General features: G+C 37.0%; 2 protein-coding genes across 2 annotated transcripts; both read left to right on the top strand.

Moving 5' to 3' along the window:
- The first annotated feature begins 213 nt into the window (after positions 1 to 213).
- Positions 214 to 4,866, top strand: LOC132545627 (growth arrest and DNA damage-inducible protein GADD45 alpha-like). The gene is made up of 6 exons (XM_060209325.1): positions 214 to 294; positions 1,325 to 1,429; positions 1,818 to 1,938; positions 3,632 to 3,742; positions 3,859 to 4,000; positions 4,397 to 4,866. The coding sequence occupies exons 1-5, from the start codon at positions 248 to 250 to the stop codon at positions 3,961 to 3,963; spliced, it is 489 nt and encodes a 162-aa protein (XP_060065308.1). The 5' UTR covers positions 214 to 247; the 3' UTR covers positions 3,964 to 4,000; positions 4,397 to 4,866.
- A 9,338-nt stretch (positions 4,867 to 14,204) lies between these two features.
- Positions 14,205 to 17,091, top strand: LOC132545531 (actin, clone 302-like). Its single transcript, XM_060209215.1, has 2 exons — positions 14,205 to 14,330; positions 16,063 to 17,091. Exons 1-2 carry the CDS (start codon positions 14,205 to 14,207, stop codon positions 17,089 to 17,091), a joined length of 1,155 nt encoding a protein of 384 aa, XP_060065198.1.
- Positions 17,092 to 19,803: the final 2,712 nt, after the last annotated feature.

Here is a 19,803-nt window from a genome sequence, read left to right as displayed (position 1 = left end):
CCAAACAGGTCGCTGTTTACACTGTGTTGAATAGATGCTGGATTCGTAGCAACTGGTTTCTAAGGAAGCAACTTCCGCGATCAACAACCAATCACAGCGCGGCTTACGGAGATGACCTCCGAAGCTCCGCCCTCAGTTGAACAAAGAACGTAGTAGCAACGTGACAGATAAAGAGACTAGACCAGCTAAACGGTACGGAGGATCTGTGTGATTCCTAGGCGGATTTCTAACTGCACTATAACAAATTATGACTCTTCCCGAAGGCACGGAAGCTTCAGCTGCAGTTTGCACTAAGTAAGTTAAACTTTGATTATGTTTTTCTATTTAAACTACTAAACTCTCTTTCGTAACATTCTACGTACGTAAATATATACACATGTACATTTGACCTACTAACGATCGATGGCTGGGCCCGTCTAGGACAAAGAAAGCGTATACCATAGTCGATTTGACAGGCTAGTGAAGTACAGAGAAAATATGCAACACGTTTCTGTCTAGAAATTTGTACAGTCTTACATGTAAGTTTGCATTTGTGAAATATTAACCAACAGCTGTTTTGCAACAGTTGCAATCATGACTTGCAAAATATCGCTCGAGTAACTTATTTTTAGAGTTCGTTTGCATATTTTAATCAATCCTTGTATAACTTAATCCACACTGGAGTTGTCAGTATCAAGTTTTCTTCGTCGTTACTGTTGCATCAGCATGCCATACTTTGTTCTAGAACTATTCGATCTACAAGTCGAGCGAGGTCACGCGCCGTGCTTGCGTCATTATTTCGTCTGTATTGTTGCATTTGCAAACTTGAAACAAAAGTATCGAAATAAATGTTCTGTTTTTCAAAAAATCAAATATAAAAGTTTCGAAAGACGCAGAATATCCTACTTAATAACTTTCCTTCTTTGTTTCTGGTCGGCTGGGAACAGCTGATCTGGTGTGACCCATATGATTTGCATAATTCCTCGTGAATATTTAGTAGTTCACCGTGACGTCAATACACAATTTAATCTGTCCATTTATAGAATAAAACTACATTGGTTGACGTGTATGATGTGCAACAGATGAGACTGGAAAATCAAATGCAAACAAATACTTAATGTGGATCTAGAAGGATTGGTTTAAAACATTGGCATTCATTCAATGGGAAGTTTGTGAAATCGTTTAGGAATACTGAAGGTGTATCCCGGCGAACGGGGAATCTCCCAGACTCGTGACTCACAACCAGCACTGTTTAATTCTGTTTATCTTGGTGATTGACCCGACATACCTGAGCAGTCTTTGCAATGGATATCATCTACAAGGTGTAAACTGATGTTTTTTGCAGGAAACCAATGAATTTCGGCATGATTGTCAGAGATTTCCTGATGCGAGCATCCGAGGAGGACCGAATTACATTTGGAGTATATGGATGTGCAAAGCTGATGGAAGCGTAAGTGTATTTTTTTTATGAATAGTCTTTAAATATATCGCGTGTAACAGTTTACCTGTCAATATATATACAGGTCTAATGCAAGTAATTGTTATAATCACATCAGAATTGTTTATTTTTACATGACGTAGTATAAAGTGGATTTGTTTTCGAGGAGGGGGGGGGGTGTTCAGTATTTTAAGAAATAATGGTATACGAATTATGTAATTTCTAATAAAATTGTTCGGTAAAATATTAGGTGTTTTAGATATAAATGACAGCATGAAAAGTGCATGAATATGTCGCAAAATCTTGTGTTTAAATTTGTATTCTGCTTTTCACAGTATCGAAATTATCACTAGAATTTAAATATGACGGATTAATAAAAATAAGGATCGGTGATTTGTAGGAACCCAGGTTCTGTAGGGCTGTGTGTCTTGGCCAAAGCTGTTCCAGCCGATGTCTCTGTAGACATACAAAACACCCTGATGGAGGCTCACTGTGTGGAGCACAGCGTGCGTGTCCTTAAGGTCAGTACGCGCTTTTCTTTCTCATCCATAATTCTGTTCTAAAATGTCATCCTGAGAACGGGACTTTTACATTTACATAACCAGTTTTTAACTGCACATTGTGTAAATTTACATATCCAGTGTTTTTAGCTACATTCTTTGTCAGTTTACACGACCCGTGTTTAACTACATACTTTGTAAGTTTACACGACCCGTGTTTAACTACATACTGTGTAAGTTTAAACGACCAGTGTTTAACTACACACTGTGTAAGTTTACACGGCCCGTGTTTAACTACACACTTTATAAGTTTACACGACCCGTGTTTAACTACACACTTTGTAAGTTTACACGGCCCGTGTTTAACTACACACTTTATAAGTTTACACGGCCCGTGTTTAACTACATACTGTGTAAGTTTACACGGCCCGTGTTTTAACTACACACTTTGTAAGTTTACACGACCCGTGTTTAACTACACACTGTGTAAGTTTACACGACCCGTGTTTTAACTACACACTGTGTAAGTTTACACGACCCGTGTTTTAACTACACACTGTGTAAGTTTACACGACCCGTGTTTAACTACACACTGTGTAAGTTTACACGACCCGTGTTTTAACTACACACTGTGTAAGTTTACACGACCCGTGTTTTAACTACACACTGTGTAAGTTTACACGACCCGTGTTTAACTACACACTGTGTAAGTTTACACGGCCCGTGTTTTAACTACACACTGTGTAAGTTTACACGACCCGTGTTTAACTACATACTGTGTAAGTTTACACGACCCGTGTTTTAACTACACACTTTGTAAGTTTACACGACCCGTGTTTTAACTACATACTTTGTAAGTTTACACGACCCGTTTTTTAACTACATTCTTTGTAAGTTTACACGACCCGTGTTTTAACTACATATTTTGTAAGTTTACACGACCGGTATGGTCTGTATAGGAGAAGACCTGATTATTCATAATAACTATTTGCATTATGATGTTCGTTTTCGTTCATCTCAAAATCAGTTTAGTGTATCATTGATTTCAGGTTAAGATTTTCACACCCTTTTGGACGTCACCCAAAATTTACAAAGACATTCCTGGGTTGAATGGAAACGTGCAAACAACAATGCCATTTTTCTGTAATTCTTTACAACCTTAAAAAAGCTCAATAGCCTTGGTAAATTAAAGCTTTCGTAGGTGTTTTGTAAGGTTTCGTAATGTCCGTTAGCAAGTAATAAACAAGATGGCAGGTGGAAACACATATAGACCGATCAGTTTCACAATAGCACGTGTCTTGTTGTATCCGTAACACCCAATCCATTATTTGTTATTTTTACGCTTACTAAAACACTGGTTATGTTGAGCCATCTGATTTTCTTAACCAAAATACAAGTAAACTGCAAAAAATATGGGAGCGACATTTTCCTTCGTAAAGAAAGTGTAAATGCGTAGGCTAAGTGATCGATGCGGACAGGCGATTCACGTAGTTCAATGACAGAATCCGTAGTCTACGGCTGTTATACATCTCTCGCTAAGTTTGATCAACAGGTCACAAGCGAAGTTGTTACATCGACAAAATAACCACAGCTTTCACCGCTTCCATTTGCTTCCTAAGTCAGCCATGTTGAGTCACGTGATAAACAGTTTTCATTGTTGTATCTTCCTTCAGTTTTACACGTGAGTAACGGATTATCCATTTCTGTTTTGTAGGTTGATAGCTCTGAAAAGCTCGAGAAAATACTGTCATTGCATTACAAGAAGACTAAGGAGGGGACTCCTCCACATCGCCCACCTGCAGAATACACGTGCATTCTTATACAGGTAGGCATCAAACGCTTCATTCAACACTAGATAATGTGTTAAAAAATGTGTTATCTCAGTTGAAAAAAAATAATAAGTTTAAGTGTTTTGACTTAACATCTGTTGGCGTGTTTCAGCATGCGCAGAAGCCCGTTCCGGCGGACGAGATGTTGTTGGCCTGCTGTGACGACATGATGGCCGACGGTGTCATGCTGCATCACCCCTTACAGCTCCCAATTTGAACGTCCCAAATGTCATCCACGCCATAATATCTCAAAGGTACATATATATTTATCAAAGATGCTTAACTCGATAGGTTCCTTCAGTAACGCGAACAGAGCCACATAGTCCTAGCATTGTCAGGATTAATGGCACCGACTCTTGTGTAGATGAATATTGAACTTCACCAGAATCATCATATTTAGTAACGACAGGGCTTTAATGACAAACTAAGGTACTCATTTTTTATTAGTTAACAGGTTGTCAGAAAATCTTTCTGTTGTGTTAACCAGTACGTTAAAACATGGGGACAGTACCGGAATTGGAATGTGATAGTAGCTCAGACTTTCACGTGTAATATGGATTATGCGGCAAATCGTTGCGCATGATTGAGGTTTCTGCAGTACGAACAATTAAGTATGACATAACTTTGACGTGTTTGGTTTCCAATTTCAGGAACTGACGCTGGAGATTTCGTCTCCATGCTATCTGTTACCCAAACTGATCTCACCTGAAGGACAAACTTTTGGGTCAAATGAAGTCCGAGCACGAGCCACTACAATAGCTACCGCTGTTACACTACTTCCAGTACCTGTCCGACTGGTCAACTAGACAGGGACAGCTGGTCTCTAAACAACGTCGCGTGTAACAGTATCCGGGGTACACCGGAATGGCGAGTCGAGGTCAGCCATCTGTTGTCGTTGGCACAAATTCTGATTCCTCCTCATGCATTTCATCAACAGTAAAGAAAAACTGACCAGTAGCCAACCAACCGAAGAATAAGGTCTCAAGTGCTTGGTGAAAAATACCAACTGGAGCACCGCTATCATTCCAGGCATACCCCTACCAATACCGTCAGCAAAAGACACATGTGATTATTATATAATCATTGTCATCACAAATTCATTATTCGTTATTGAATAAAATGGAAAAAAAATCCTACTGTTTTATTGATTTTGTTTTGCACGTTTTTTTTAAAAGCCATAAACATATCTTTGAAGTATACTTAACGAATATGATGATGTTGATACAAAATGAATGAAAAAAAAACCCGTTCCTGTAATGTTTTTAATGCCCAGTATACATTTTGTATTGAATAGTTTTCAAACTCAGAATAAAAATGAAACCGCTTTTACTTAAAATAGCACCGCCCGCACATCAATGCGGAAATTATATAACACAACGGACTGTATTCGTGCTGACATGAATGTACTTCAGACGTCAAATCAAGATCAGATGAAACAAAATTCCCATCTTTACACTGATCGATATTGGCGTTACCATTACATACTCAAATGTAAAACGGTTACATTGAATTTAAAAAATCGAACTTCCATTAAAAATTTTAATGAGGTAAATCATTTCCAGAAAAAAACGCAGTAAGAAAACACAAACATGTAGACATAATCATAATCCAAACTCAAATTCAATCAAAGACAAACATATGAGCAATAGAAAGATTTAGACGGAGACACACAAAAACGTTCAAGGAGAGTAAGACCCAGATGTTCCAGATCTTCTGTTTGATCGACGACACTCGTCAATACGTTGACAATTTCTTGCACGATAATAATGAAAAAGCCGCAACATGCCAACGCCATAAGTTTGGGATGCAGGAGTGTTGCTATCCAGAAATGTCACAAAAGGGAAATTGGAAGTTATCACGCTTATCATACAGCTTGGTGGAAAGCTGTCTATGTTGGTTTCATTGTAGGGAAAGATCGAGAAAAGCGACTGATGTAGGAGAGTCTGTTGTGTCCTTTATTTTCAATTCTGGTGGGTATATACGAACGTGGTCAATAAATCTCTTTTTCTCTAAAAGTAACATTAAAGGAATTTACAAGGTCTTTATGACCTGTTTTGACAAGCTCTTCGATAAACCTGTATGCTACTCTTCGGCATACCAGTTATATACCAGTCGAACAATGAACAACTAAAGAATTAAGAATGTTACAGTTTGAGGAATTCTGAATTCTGAAAAAAGAGGGGAGAATGATTATTGATACGGGTCACGTCACACGAATTATATCCAAAAACTATCCCCGCAGTCGTAAGAGATGCTTATAGAAATTACTCTTACTTTTTTTGACCAATCAGATGGCGGCATTTAGGCATTTACTTTCCATGACAACCGATTAAAAAATGAAGGCCAAAGAATGAATCACACTGCAATGCAACTGCTTCGTCTTACTTGTAGGATTCGTCAGTGATGCTAAGAACCTGAATTTTGAAGCCTTGGAGGCGACTGAGGTAAATGCGAAGTAATCAAATGAAAATTCAAAATCTAGTCAAGGAGGTTTACTAGCCCCATAATGCAATCGATTTTATAATGCTCGTATATCTGATAATTTTAGAACAACTAAAAGTACACGTGTATATTCGAAATGAATTTTAAAGATGGCATACCATATTGACGACTGTAGATTAAAATAGAACATCACAGTTTTTCAATGCTTCGAGACGTCAAAAGGTTGTTTGTCGCATGCAGAGTATTAAGCTCGAAAGTTGGCAAGTATTCAAGAGTTTCCACCTAGCGGTATTGTGTCATCTTTATTTTGCATTCCAATATGTACCTCTCATCTAACGTGTTGTAAGTGCCGCAGATGGGCCGAATGGTTAGCGTGTTGGCCTTCCAACTTCAGCTACTGTTAAATAAGTATCGTAAGGTTCGGATATAGCGCTCCGTTCTTCAGGTCGAAGCGGGTTGTGCTCTACTTGTTTCAGTACTGTATGAGAAGATGACAATACACGGCAATGGTTGATGTGGTTATGTTTCCTGTATGGATCCGGTGATTATCTATTACCACCCGTTTCCAAAACTGTGATAAACCTGATAGGAAACGTTATGAAATACACCTGATTTTCTTTTTTTTTGTCTCGTTTTGTTTTGTCCAAGATATTTGCTGAGAATACCCAGTGTATCTAATTTGTTTCTTTGCGTGCTCAAGTTATTTTACAACTGATTCCATGGGTTAAATTTCATACATGTAGTTACAATTTCGCAAATATTGTGCATGCATACACGAGCAAGCGTTATCATGTTCTTCAACAAACGTCTAATTACGATCGTCATTAACAGAAAATATTTCGTTTATTTCAAATTCACGATAGATTTACACATTATAACAGAAAATAAATTATAAACCCAGGTCTGATCCATATTCATTTACTTCGTCTTGAGCAAAACCATCTCATCGATAGAAAGGACAATCTCATATTAATGTACAGTAAAATCAGCACAGGCTGCAAGATACAATCATTCAAGGACATTTACAATTTACATACACTAACAGCTTGCAAATCATATTATAGTTAGAAGTTTACAAATTAGATCGTAGTAAACATGGTATGTGATCTTACACAGGTTAATTAATTCTTTGATATTAACAGTTGATAATTTGATTAGTTTGTAGACAGACAGATTAACATGATATGACTTGATGCGTTTACTTATTAGTTCATTGAAAGAAAGAGATTTTAGAATGTAGCGGAATTTGTCTCCTACATCATCAGTTTTACAGAAAGGACAATGTCCCAAATTATGAGGATTTGTTTCTCTATGCCTTTCAGTTCCGTTTTAAAGACTGTTAAAACAGACGTATTTTAGTAATTTCTTTTCAACATAGACTGAGGTTGTACGCTGTGTTGATAAAAATATTTTCAGGGACAGATGTAAATATCTCCAAACTGGACACCTACGCGTCTTGTCTTTCCTCAGTCTAAGGACTTCTGGAGACTGGCTGTCGGGGGGATATCAAAGAGCCGCCAGCGAACATAACCACAACAGCACCGGCTTCCCATCTAAACGTAAAGAAAATCGCAAGTCATGTCAGGGCGAGTATATCCATCCCGGGAAATCTATCTATTTACCGGCTATTAAATTTCTCACTGAAGATGTAAAGATACATTGGAGCGTTCACATAATCACCGTGCCAGCTCGGGCCTGTCGCGTGGCGAAACACACTAGTGTTTCGGAGTCTTTGTTCTCAAGGCGACGACGAGCCACCTTGTGGTAACCTTCGGATGCAAGGTCAACGTTACGTTCGCACACCGGTACTTGTGCCGTAACAAAGGACTATATAACCATACAAAAACATTCCCGGGAGTCGGTGACGAAGAGGAGTCTGTTACGGACGGTGAACGTCGCTTGCATGCTGCCGCTGCAATAATACCGTCTGTTCACACTATAATTTCTCGTCAGTACGTGATGTTATGTGAACATTTTTTGTTGATTTATATCTTTCTCAATGGTTGTTGGGTTGACATGGGAAATAAATGTTTAAAGAGAGAATACCATTGTTTGGAAAAATTTGTCTGTTTGTCGGCAAATTTGTCTTGGTAACCGGTGGTCAGTGTGTACAGTAATGTTTTAAAAATTACAGTTGCACACGTTGGTCAGTTAGTATAAGATATGTGGTGACCACCCACACTTCACGAGTAAGTGATGAATGGCTGATAATAGCAGAACATGTGTTACCGGGGCGGGTGTTACCTGATGAAGCCGTACACACACTGTAGGACCTGGAAGATAGGACGTTAGGAACAACACGTTCGTATTGACAACAGCTGGTAACTTGACAACTCGTTAATTCTCCGTGAAATATGACGGAGAAAAATTTATATGCTACACCAGGTTTGGTAGTGGAGAGGTTGAGTTAGTGCCATTGTTAATAGCCAGTCTGGCGAGTATTCGATACAGTGGACGTTTGAAATTCATTTATCTTTTATAAAGAGAATTTACTTGTACCAGATGATAAATATGAAGGGCACGAGGAAATAGAAACCTGCAGAAACCCTAATCATGTGTATTTCCCGATGTTCTAGACCTTGTTTTTTAATGGGTCAGAGAAAACTTCCTTACACCTCTATGTCTGGGCAAATTTCTTGGAACCTGCAACAAAAGGTTAAATTTTTCATTTTACCGGGTTTGTGTCTGCCTGGAACATTCATTCATCGAGCCATGGGAACTGGACCGGAGAACTGACAGCTCACAGCTTGTCCGGGCAAGACAGCTGCAAGCGGGGATGAAATGTTTTAGAATTTAACTCTTCATTAAGAAATCGGTGTAATAATTAAGACTATAAAGGATGCTTTGATGTAAACAATAAAGTTTTATAACCAAATCGTAAAGAAAGTTGAAATCGCAATATTTAAAATTTCCATATTAATAAATATCATATTTGGCAATATTTCAATGTAGCCATATGTGATTGCGAAAGTAAGAGGCGTGAGTTGTTCACGCCCATATCCAACACTTCAGCTTTTGGTTGTTTTCTCTAGCTAACCAAACTTCTCACACCTTTTACTATGTATGTTTGTTTTGTCCGAATTTTATTATCGTCACTAACAAGCAATTTCCGGTACCATGGACAATAGATGTTGGTTTTCTGACTTGTCTGTCATGACTTCCTGTCTTTACTCCCACTTGGCAGACACATGTCCAGGACTCAAGACTAATAGGATGTGTTCATTTATATTGCATTGTGATGGCTTGTCAATAGTTAAGACGACAAACTATCTATCTTAGAAAACAGAGGAAATGTATGACACAATTTTATTATGTTCCACCGTGAGTGATATATCAAATAGCTTTGTCACGCTATTGCTAGTAACTCGCGTCTCCAGACTGCGCCTTCTGCCCATCAGACGTGATTGTGTAAGGGGACGCCCAGGTACTTCTTGCTTATATACCGATCTATTTGTGTATCACTCTTCACTATCTACAAAACACACGCCACCATTATGAATGAACACCTGACGGCGCTTTGATTGGCTAGACGGATGTAGCCGAGAAGCATTTCCGGAAATTCCCGATTCTCCGGTCACGTTTGTTGTGATTTGATATGAGTATCGGAACTTTAAAACTATTAATCCACCGATATCATTGCATATTCACACGTCAATTACGAAAGAATTTTTTTTTTATTGTTTTGTCACCTGTATAGTCTCTGTCTCCCCGTATTTCCGTAATGTCACATCTAATATTAAGAAATAACACCAATGATTCATACTATATGAGACTACCAGTCCCTTTTTTCATGTTTTTAAAAACTGACGTCATCACTAAATTCCATTCCATGTATAAGAAACTGCATCATTTAGGCATATTTCACGCGCTGGAATGCAGATATACAAATCGATATGGAATTTCGCTTTTGAAAAAAACAAGTTGACTAAAGCTAGTATACCATTAGATAGGTATTAGTATGTACACACTATAATATTTTTGAAATGTTATATTGTCAATGATCTGCTGATTTTGAAATTACATGTATTCGATAAACCTATGTATCATTATGAAACACGAAAACCTTAATGGTCACTTCCGTTGGCTAGTACAAATCTCCGTGATATATTACCGATAGATAATGGCTTCCACAATCTGATACAATATCATCCAATAATCAGGTTAAGTTAATTATTGCTGACAGAAATCGCCCACGCCACACCTCCTTACCCTGTCTCGCATCCACCACCATGGTGTCCCTGGGGCCATAAAGATATATATTAAAACATGCTGGCCGCGTATAGATAATAGATCAAAACACACCTTGGTCAGTTGTCCAACGTAATTTTCGTCATTGATATGCGAATTTGTCAATTTTATCTCTCATATAATATGAAATACTGATAGGCGACGGTGTTTACGAGCAGACGATGCCAAAACACGCCAACATGTTCTGTATCTCCAAATATGGGCATTGACTGGAATTTACTAGATTCTGACGCTGAGTGTATTAGTGTATTTCAAGGGGAGTAACCCATATATCATGGTCACGTGACGAGGAGACACTGGTTGTGAGTCACAAAAATGTGCTAATTTATAAATGGAAAGTGTAGCACATGCACTCTGATGTAAGGAAAAAATGACAGTAAAAAACAAGAATTGCTTGAAATAATGAATGATTCGATATTACAAATGCGATATGGTTTGGAAATAATACATTTGCTAGTATTTCCATTTTATCTAGACTAATACTTAAGAACATTTAATAATATATGTAGTAAATCGGTATCAATTAAAAACATTTTAAATCGGCCATAGCAGAGATGAACACACAATTGTCATGTTGTGTATGTGTCTTTTTTATCGGCCTGATACAAATGGCCGTGATTGAATAGCACAAGGGAAATAACTCGTGTTAAGCTAAATATCCTTACTCACGAAACGTTATGATCATTTCATCATAAATGATCACAAAGTCACGAAAAAAATGTGAAAATATTGTTAGTTTTATTCGAAAGGTGTTATAAAGAGTTACTTAACGGCGCGTATGATTATGACACATGAACTGTTGTGATGAATTTATCACAAAAAATGTATAAATTTAATGATATGGTATTTTAATGTACCTGATCAGGTAGGCATGATGGAGGGGAGGTAACTTGCATATGATTTAAAATTTTTCTCAACTACGATGCGTTACACCGATATATCCCCTTCCCCACATCCCACCCCCGTCCCCACACCAACGCGACATTAATAGCCGCCAACGCCACATATCTTTTTGCTGTCGCCGCGATGAATGGCGGGGTACATGTATCGCGTTGGCGGGATTTGTAATATTCCCGCATAGACGGCCGCACTTTCGAGTTGCCGCATTGCCACTTTGGCGCCCGACAACGTTACAAAGTGAGTTGGCTGAAATTAGCCACCAAAAGCACAGGCCCTAGAATATCGAATCCACATTTAAACTGCTGTCCGGAACTGGAAAACTTCACAGTAAGGAAATTGTACAGAGTTGTAGAAAGCTGCACAGCCTGTTTCGTTGTTGGAAATGATCGGTGAACATAGTCAATAAAGTTCTTGTCATTTAAAAACAAGACGTCATTAATAAATAGCTTTTGTATCTAAGAGAGGAATTGAAGGACTTACAAATGCCTTTGAGACCTGTTTTAATAAACCCTTTGATAAATTGTGCATTCAATGAAAACAAAAACAGGTTACCCAAAATGGTAAAAAATATGTACGAAAGATATTAAAACCAAACTCAAAGAAGATGTTGTTTTTATTTCTTGTTTGTTTTGTTTTGTTATTTTGACGTTTTTTTTTACGAAAAACATAACATTTTCAGTATATTTCACTTTCATTGGAAAAGAAAATTCTCAAAAAGAAGAGAACGAAGGGATTGCGTTAGAATAGGGTATCATGTTGTACAGAGTGGACAAAATCAAATTTTATAAAAGAAATGTTTTTTAGAAGATGTGTTGAATATTGGTCAAAATTTCTTCGGGGTTTCTTAAAAATCCACACACTATTAATTCCATTTCTTGAGTAAACAGTATCACCATAAGATTGTAACCCTGAATTGATAGTTGAAAGAATGTTAGTAGGAAGCTTTCAAAATGAAAGTTTGGTTGAAACTTTAGTCAGTAATGAAGGGATTGTTTATGCGGGTTCTCGTTAAGTTCAGTAATCCAGTGCAAACGAAGGAAGTCCTTCTTATCATTGGCAAGTCATTCAAATGATTGAAATATTGAAGCATGAGTATCTATTTCTTCTGTTTGCACGCGGGGAATATGATAATCTGTGCAGATAAAGATAAAAGACTTACATTGTATACACTAAACACAACACGGACCTGATGAATGCAGACAAACCAATGAATCTGCTTAAGATGTTAGAAACAATCAAAACAAAATATCTTCAACTCATTGGGTGCTAATGCTTGCGTTCTTTGTAACAAAAGATTCAAAGGCAATGGTCCGATGAAAAGACTATTCTTTGCTTTAAGTCCTAAGTACATATTCTGTGACTCAACCACATGTAACTCATTATAACTACACAAACATTATAAAATGGTCGTGTTTTTTTTAATATATCATTGCCTTTGGATGTAAACTGGCTGTTACAATGTATCACCATCTTTTTTCCTCCAAATTGAAGAGCGCACTCGTAATACAATTCAGATACAACGACACATTACACGAGTTTCACTGAGGTGTGATACTTATACTAAATATCTATAAACTTAGTGAACACAAATAGTACATATGATCAGTTTATGGTACAACAGATATGGCATGAGTTTGATCCAAAAAAGTGTTGAGTTAGGCGTTGGCCTTGTTAAGGATGAAGCAATACTCGCTGTTAAATGTTATATGTAGATAGATTAGTCAAACATCTTTACATGGTATTTAGTCTGAATTGTTTTTAACCAACACGTTTATATTTGTATTTGTCAGACCTCATTTCTTGACGCTGGATTGCATCACAAAAACATATTTAGACTCCGATGAGGAAAATCTAAATTTTTAAATCGAGATGAAATATTTCGCTGATCATGTCATGATGACATCAAACGATGTTAAAACCGGGCATGCCACTTGTTCACATTACATGTACCTTACAAAATCATTGTGATCAGCGGACAGTGACCGAACAGCACCTGTTACGAAATGATAATGTGCTAAAATAGGTATTTAAAATTATATGGATTCTGCATAACTTTTAAAACTAATCGCGTTATTAGTTATTTTGTATGTTAAATTGACGATTGCGTTTAAATATTACACTGATATACTTTTTAGATAAGTTTTACGTTTATCGCATATGTAATGCGTAATGATATATGAGTTGTGTAAGAGAAAAGTTAATATACAGAAAGGTTCAGAACTCGCCACTAGGCAGAGACATTAAATTGCTTCTTTAAAGAATAGGTAAGGAGACCGTAGTTTTATTTATTCGGGACGGTATAGTTTTATATCTGGGTCTGACGCTGTGACTTGTTATCTGCCCTGTAATGAGAAATTGTCATTTCAAATTTGCAAACATTGTTGACTGCTCGCCATGTCGTCCGATATCGCATAAATCTTGAGACATCCTTTACAACCACTTTCGACTATATTCTACAGAATTTCTCTCCTAATGCTCTCTTATCAATTGTATGCCATCAAAACATTTTATCGGTAAATGCACATTCTGATAGTAACGATATATTTGATTTTCGAATACAATTTTGTCTGTTGAAGGAAGTCGACAGTCGAAAAAATGCAATTAGTTAGGTTTATAGGGAGATTGAACACATGCCTATCTGTATAATATGACCACCACCGCTCGCCTGTAAGTAATGCTTTACAGTACCTATGATATAATGATAACACACAATAGTTACCCTGATGTTTACAAGTAAAATGGTGGGGATGTAACCCATGGGCTTCTTTAAGATAAAGAAACTCATTTCAGTGAGAGTTGTCTCCCTTGCCAAAGAGCGACCGGTTCAGATGAAAGATATTCGTGTTGACATAACGACACTTCCTATGAATGGACGAGTCCTGGTTTGATAATACTATTGTTATCGATAATGGTACTGGCTCAGTTAAAGCTGGACTGGCAAAGGACAGCCTTCCTAGCATTTCCATTCCTAGTGTTGTCGGTAAATCCAAACAAGTAAGTTACGACGGGACCATAGGACGGACACCTCCGGTAGGAATGTGTGTCAGAGTTCTACGTCACCGGAAGTGATACACATTGTTGTGGCGGCAATACACTTGTCTTTGTTCAAATCCGTGTTCTCAAGACATCTGCTATGTAAAAACTGCTGTATGTCACAGATAGTGTGTTGTAAAAGTCTTAAGTACTTTTTAGTATGATATTTGTTACAGTTTTATCATGTGTACTATCCTTCTGCAGCCACTACTAAATTAATTTACCAGTTAAAGAGATAGCATCAGTAGTATTTCATTGTGCTGACTAAATTTGATATCGGTCACAGAATACTTTGTTAGAGGTGAACTGTTATATCTGTAGGGTATTTTGTGTCAAAGAAGGTCACGGAATTTCATACTGACAATAACGTAGAAATATGCTTCTGTTGAACATATACATCACTTCAACATTTACATCGGATTTATTACCTCACTTCAACATTTACATCGGTTTTAACATTTACATCACATCAACATTTACATTGGTTTTAACATTACCTCACTTCAACATTTACATCGGATTTATTACCTCACTTCAACATTTACATCGGTTTTAACATTTACATCACTTCAACATTTACATTGGTTTTAACATTACCTCACTTGAACATTTACATCGGTTTAAACATTACCTCACTTGAACATTTACATCACTTCAACATTTACATTGGTTTTAACATTACCTCACTTCAACATTTACATCGATTTAAACATTACCTCACTTGAACATTTACATCGGTTTAAACATTACCTCACTTGAACATTTACATCGGTTTAAACATTACCTCACTTGAACATTTACATCACTTCAACAATTACATTGGTTCAACATGTGCATCACTTCCACATACATTGGTTGACCATAAAGTGTGATAGTTATTCTCGATGTTATCGGATAAGATATTGTGTGAAGTATATCACCATTAGATTCTCAATGGCTGATTTACCGAGTTATTTCAATATCTTCCACATATGAGTAAGACGAGTGTCCCAGCGGTACAGTTCCTCCGTGTACAATATGACCAACGTCTGTACCGGTGAAATTTCAGACACATTGAAGACCCATAAAATTGTAATTCATTGTCTAACATTACATTGTCTTTGACGCACTCCAACATTCACGGCATTCGATGAGAAAGGTTTTGAGCAAATATGCTCCCCAAGGGAGTGTTTTGCCGTTCAGCAAATGCATCTGATATCACTTCCGGTGATGTAAGATGTCCCTTTTGCGTCAGCGAACACAGAAACTGACTAATTTTTTATAGCAACAAAACTACGACAAATAACGTTAAATAATGATTCGATCGAACCTGATGTGCATCAACAACAATGCGTGCTGCATTCTGGTTTTACGCGCACTGAAAAAAAAACAGGCAAAGCGAACCATAAGTATCAACAGAAAATACTTCACACGTGACGATGAAATAAGGGTTGCCATGACATAATAGATCTACGTACACGTTCCTTTTGTGATTGAAGACATGACACGAGTAGTACGAACGTACAAATATACATAGGATACAAGGTATATAAAAGTATTGTTTCATTTCAAGACAGACGGCAATGGGTGACTTACATACGCCAATCGGACAGACAGTATATTATACATAAATTTATACTTAAAAAAATCAAAATGACGTATAAATACCAAAAACTATAACAACAAATCAAAGTCATTTTATTATTTTTTCTAGACTTTGGTGTGTGCCTTAACACAAACGGACAGTTATGTCGGTGATGAGGCCCAAAGCAAGAGAGGAATCCTCACCCTAAAGTACCCAATTGAACACGGCATCGTCACCAACTGGGACGATATGGAGGAGATATGGCGTCATGTTTTCGACAAAGAGCTGCACTTGGATTCAAAGGAACACAGGATTCTGATGACTGATGCCCCATTGACATGCGCAACCGCTAGGGGTAGGATGGCGGAAGTGATGTTTGAAACATTCAGAACTCCGTCTATGTACGTAGCTAACGAAGCTTCTTTGTCCCTGTGTGCTTCCGGTTCCACCACGGGTCTCGTGTTGCATTCAGGATTTTCCCGTACTTATGCTCTACCAATTTACGAAGGCTATGCTTTGCAAGATTTATTTTTGGACGCTAAGATAGGGGGTGAAAATATCACTGATTACCTCATTAAACTTCTTTCAGAACGAGGCTACCCAATACTTACAACAACCCGTTCATCCCCGGAACGAGCGTCGTTGGATAAGATAAAGGAGGATGTCACGTACTTTGCACCGCAGGTAGATTCACGGAGTTCGGCGCCAGCTCCGAAAGTGGACGATTATTCATTACCTGATGGTTCGATGATCACGATAAAAGACGAGAGATATGAGTGTCCAGAGTTAATGTTCCAACCTAAACTTTGTGCCGGGTCAGGTTCAGATGAGGGCGTTCATTTCTTGGTACATAAAACGCTTCAAAAGTGTAACGATGACATTTTGAAGCAGTTGGTATCATGTATGACGCTTTCTGGAGGTAACACACTATTTCCGGGTTTTGTGGAACGTCTGCGAATGGAATTGACGCCTATTGTTCAACAGACGGTTGCATCTCACATTAGAGTTATTGCCCCTAAAAACAGACATGTGTCCTCTTGGATAGGTGGCGCGCTTGTTTCAGCACTTCCGGTTTTTGATAGGTGTTCGATGTTTATTAGTAAAGATGAGTTTATGGAATGTGGACCGGATATTGTAGCCAGAAAATGGCCGATATAGAATGTATTATTACAGGAAATAAATTGTGTCATATCCAGTCGCTTTTTTTACATAGATACATGTTAACTTTTTAAAAGTTCTCTGTCACCTTCAACACAACTTATTGTAACGTGAGATAAGAATTATCAAACACGCAATTTGTTATTTAGCGAACAAGTGAGTGAGTGATTACAGTACAGGAACTGATTAATATCACACTGATTATGGAAAGCTCTCCAAACCGGGTTTTGTCTGTAGTCTTTTGTTTTTACATGGAATTAGCGTAAAAAAGCAAAATACGTAATATATGTCTTGTTGTTGAACATGTTTATCAATACTGTTAAACTGCGAGCCGACCAACTTGAAGACATGGAGGTAATGAATAAATTTTGGAAGTACCCCTTGCACAACGGGACAATTATTAGATTTCTTCCAGTAAAAATGATATTTCCAAATGTTAACTTCAGTTCTTCATCAAGTTAAACCATTGGTTCAACCTGAAATGAAACATGAGATAAAAGAACGAAAAGCGATCTGTCAATTCTGAATAATTCCAATATCTGTCTAGATATGTCTGGTAGGACGTTTCACCCCATACAGATGTCGGCGTGAACGACTGTTGACTCGAGAGCAGATCTACAAGTTCAACTACACTGTGTATCATTTAAAAACGATCTTGGTTTAAATACTTTTTCTATGCAGTGTTCCCGAATGAAATGTTATAACATTATTAAAGAAAATACTGTATTTATATCAATGATTTTATCAGCTTGGTTTTATAAAATAACTCTCACCGATGTCTGTTTTTACAATCTATATTGACTGATTGATTTGCTATCAATCTTTAATATATCAAGAGTTTATTTTTTCATACTTATCGGTTTCCTCTATTTCTGTTTGAAACTTAACATATTGTTTGAACAGTAAATATGTGAATGTGAAGGAACCTCAACATCTATTTTTGATGAACGTATATAAAATTTCACATGAAAATCAACCATATCATTCTTAAAGAAAAATTATCTTGATGCACGATAAAGACATTTTTTATCGGTGTAACCATCCAAATACATGTATATTTATATGTCTCTGTTCCAATCATCTGAAAGTCACGAATAAAATCAGATATTTTACAAATGTATTTCTTGTGGTACAAATACACGATGTATTTGAAATTCCTGAGATTTTTTCAGAAACTCTGGGAACAAGATGTCACATTAATATGATATGAATTGATACACATATTTTTAAAGGCTTATTTGTGCACATAAACACATATACAATTAATTCAGAATGTAATTGTTTTATAGTAATTACTGACGTAGTAACTTAAATTACTGATATACCTACAATTTACTCCATGATTACACAGGTTGAGAAGGAAAGGTTTTGTCCGTCCGTATATTATTTGTTAGGTTCCATAGTATCTTCAGAAAATTACATCCTTGATACTCCAGGGGTTACAACAACTTTCGCTATCTGCATCCTTTGAACATGTCAGGGCAAAACTGAGGGTTCCATCTGGTGGAAATACGAAAAGATTAGTTTGATCCTTTAATGTACAGCAAACGAATCTCGAGGTCGCATAACGTATATATCATACTGTATATTGTAATGGCTTTGAAGTTTGGGATCGCTCCTTGGTAATCTTCGAAAGGAGCGTATTAGCCTGTGAATGGTCAGTTTTTTTTTCTCCATGAACCAATAAAGTTGCTTCGCTTGTGCCTTCAGTATTACTATGATATGTTCAAGGGATGTAGAGAGCGAAAGTGGTCGTAACATTTGTAGTATCGTGGATGCAGAAATTACAAAAGGCCGTGGCAGGAACTAAGAGACATGTCAAGTATTTGTCTTTCCTTGTTACTCACTCAGCTTGATCTGATATTCAAGATGGCTGTAAATTCACAGAAAGTGGTATCACTTAAACAACCCACCCATCGGCCATACCTGTTACGTTCGTGTATTCCCCTGTTCATATTTCAAACACATTGTGCGCACTTGTAAAATTTTAATGACTTTTTAAGTTCACAAAGTTACGATTCTTTCAGATTTTTACAAATGTATCAAATCAATATTTGTTATTTGGAGGAGTAATGGGAGAGGATGATATCATAATGTTCAGTCCAATGAAATGGACATGTAGAACTATGGGTCTTCTGTGGCAACGTCACACAGGGACACTGTCGTTTGTTTAACATTCCAATAATATTTTCATGTTTTATTATATAAATACACACCACTTTATACAATTACACATCTATACACAACACTCGTTCTTTTTATAACACATCAGAAAGAGATTACACAACCGAACCGTAAAATTGAATTCCCCGACTTATTTAGTTTATTTCATAAATTATAACCACGATGATTTTTTTTTACATAATCCTTAACGAAATTTATCTAAGGTATGACATCAGAAAATACGATTCCATATAGGGTCATGCTGGGACACATGATAATAGATCTATACCTACACAATAATCTCCATATAAGGATCGACAAAACAGATTTTCCTTATTTAGAAAAATCAGCACGAGCCAAGGTCACCAATCGACACGTGACTTTTGTTGTAGAAATTTTACAATGGATACATGTCATCCGGGTTCTTATGCAACACACTACTTATATTAATCTAGTGATAATTTGTATTATCGATCTCAAGTGTCCTTTAAGTTGATTGATTTGATCAGCTTTTAGAAAAAAATGATCCAATCAAGAGTCATATTTTTT

The sequence above is a fragment of the Ylistrum balloti genome, unplaced genomic scaffold, assembly GCF_031769215.1.
Source record: "Ylistrum balloti isolate Yb309-2 unplaced genomic scaffold, AGI_CSIRO_Ybal_v1 Utg369850, whole genome shotgun sequence".
Taxonomy (NCBI): domain Eukaryota; kingdom Metazoa; phylum Mollusca; class Bivalvia; order Pectinida; family Pectinidae; genus Ylistrum; species Ylistrum balloti.
Note: the sequence above shows the minus strand (reverse complement) of the source record. Positions and strands in the feature narration are given on the sequence as shown.

Bases quoted from the DNA above. Each gene is read 5' to 3' on its own strand.
- LOC132545531 (XM_060209215.1), top strand. From the start codon at position 14,205: ATGGACGAGTCCTGGTTTGATAATACTATTGTTATCGATAATGGTACT. The intron at 14,331-16,062 runs GTAAGTTACGAC...TATTTTTTCTAG, and splicing joins TTGTCGGTAAATCCAAACAA to ACTTTGGTGTGTGCCTTAAC.
- LOC132545627 (XM_060209325.1), top strand. From the start codon at position 248: ATGACTCTTCCCGAAGGCACGGAAGCTTCAGCTGCAGTTTGCACTAA. The intron at 295-1,324 runs GTAAGTTAAACT...TGTTTTTTGCAG, and splicing joins TCAGCTGCAGTTTGCACTAA to GAAACCAATGAATTTCGGCA. The intron at 1,430-1,817 runs GTAAGTGTATTT...GGTGATTTGTAG, and splicing joins TGTGCAAAGCTGATGGAAGC to GAACCCAGGTTCTGTAGGGC.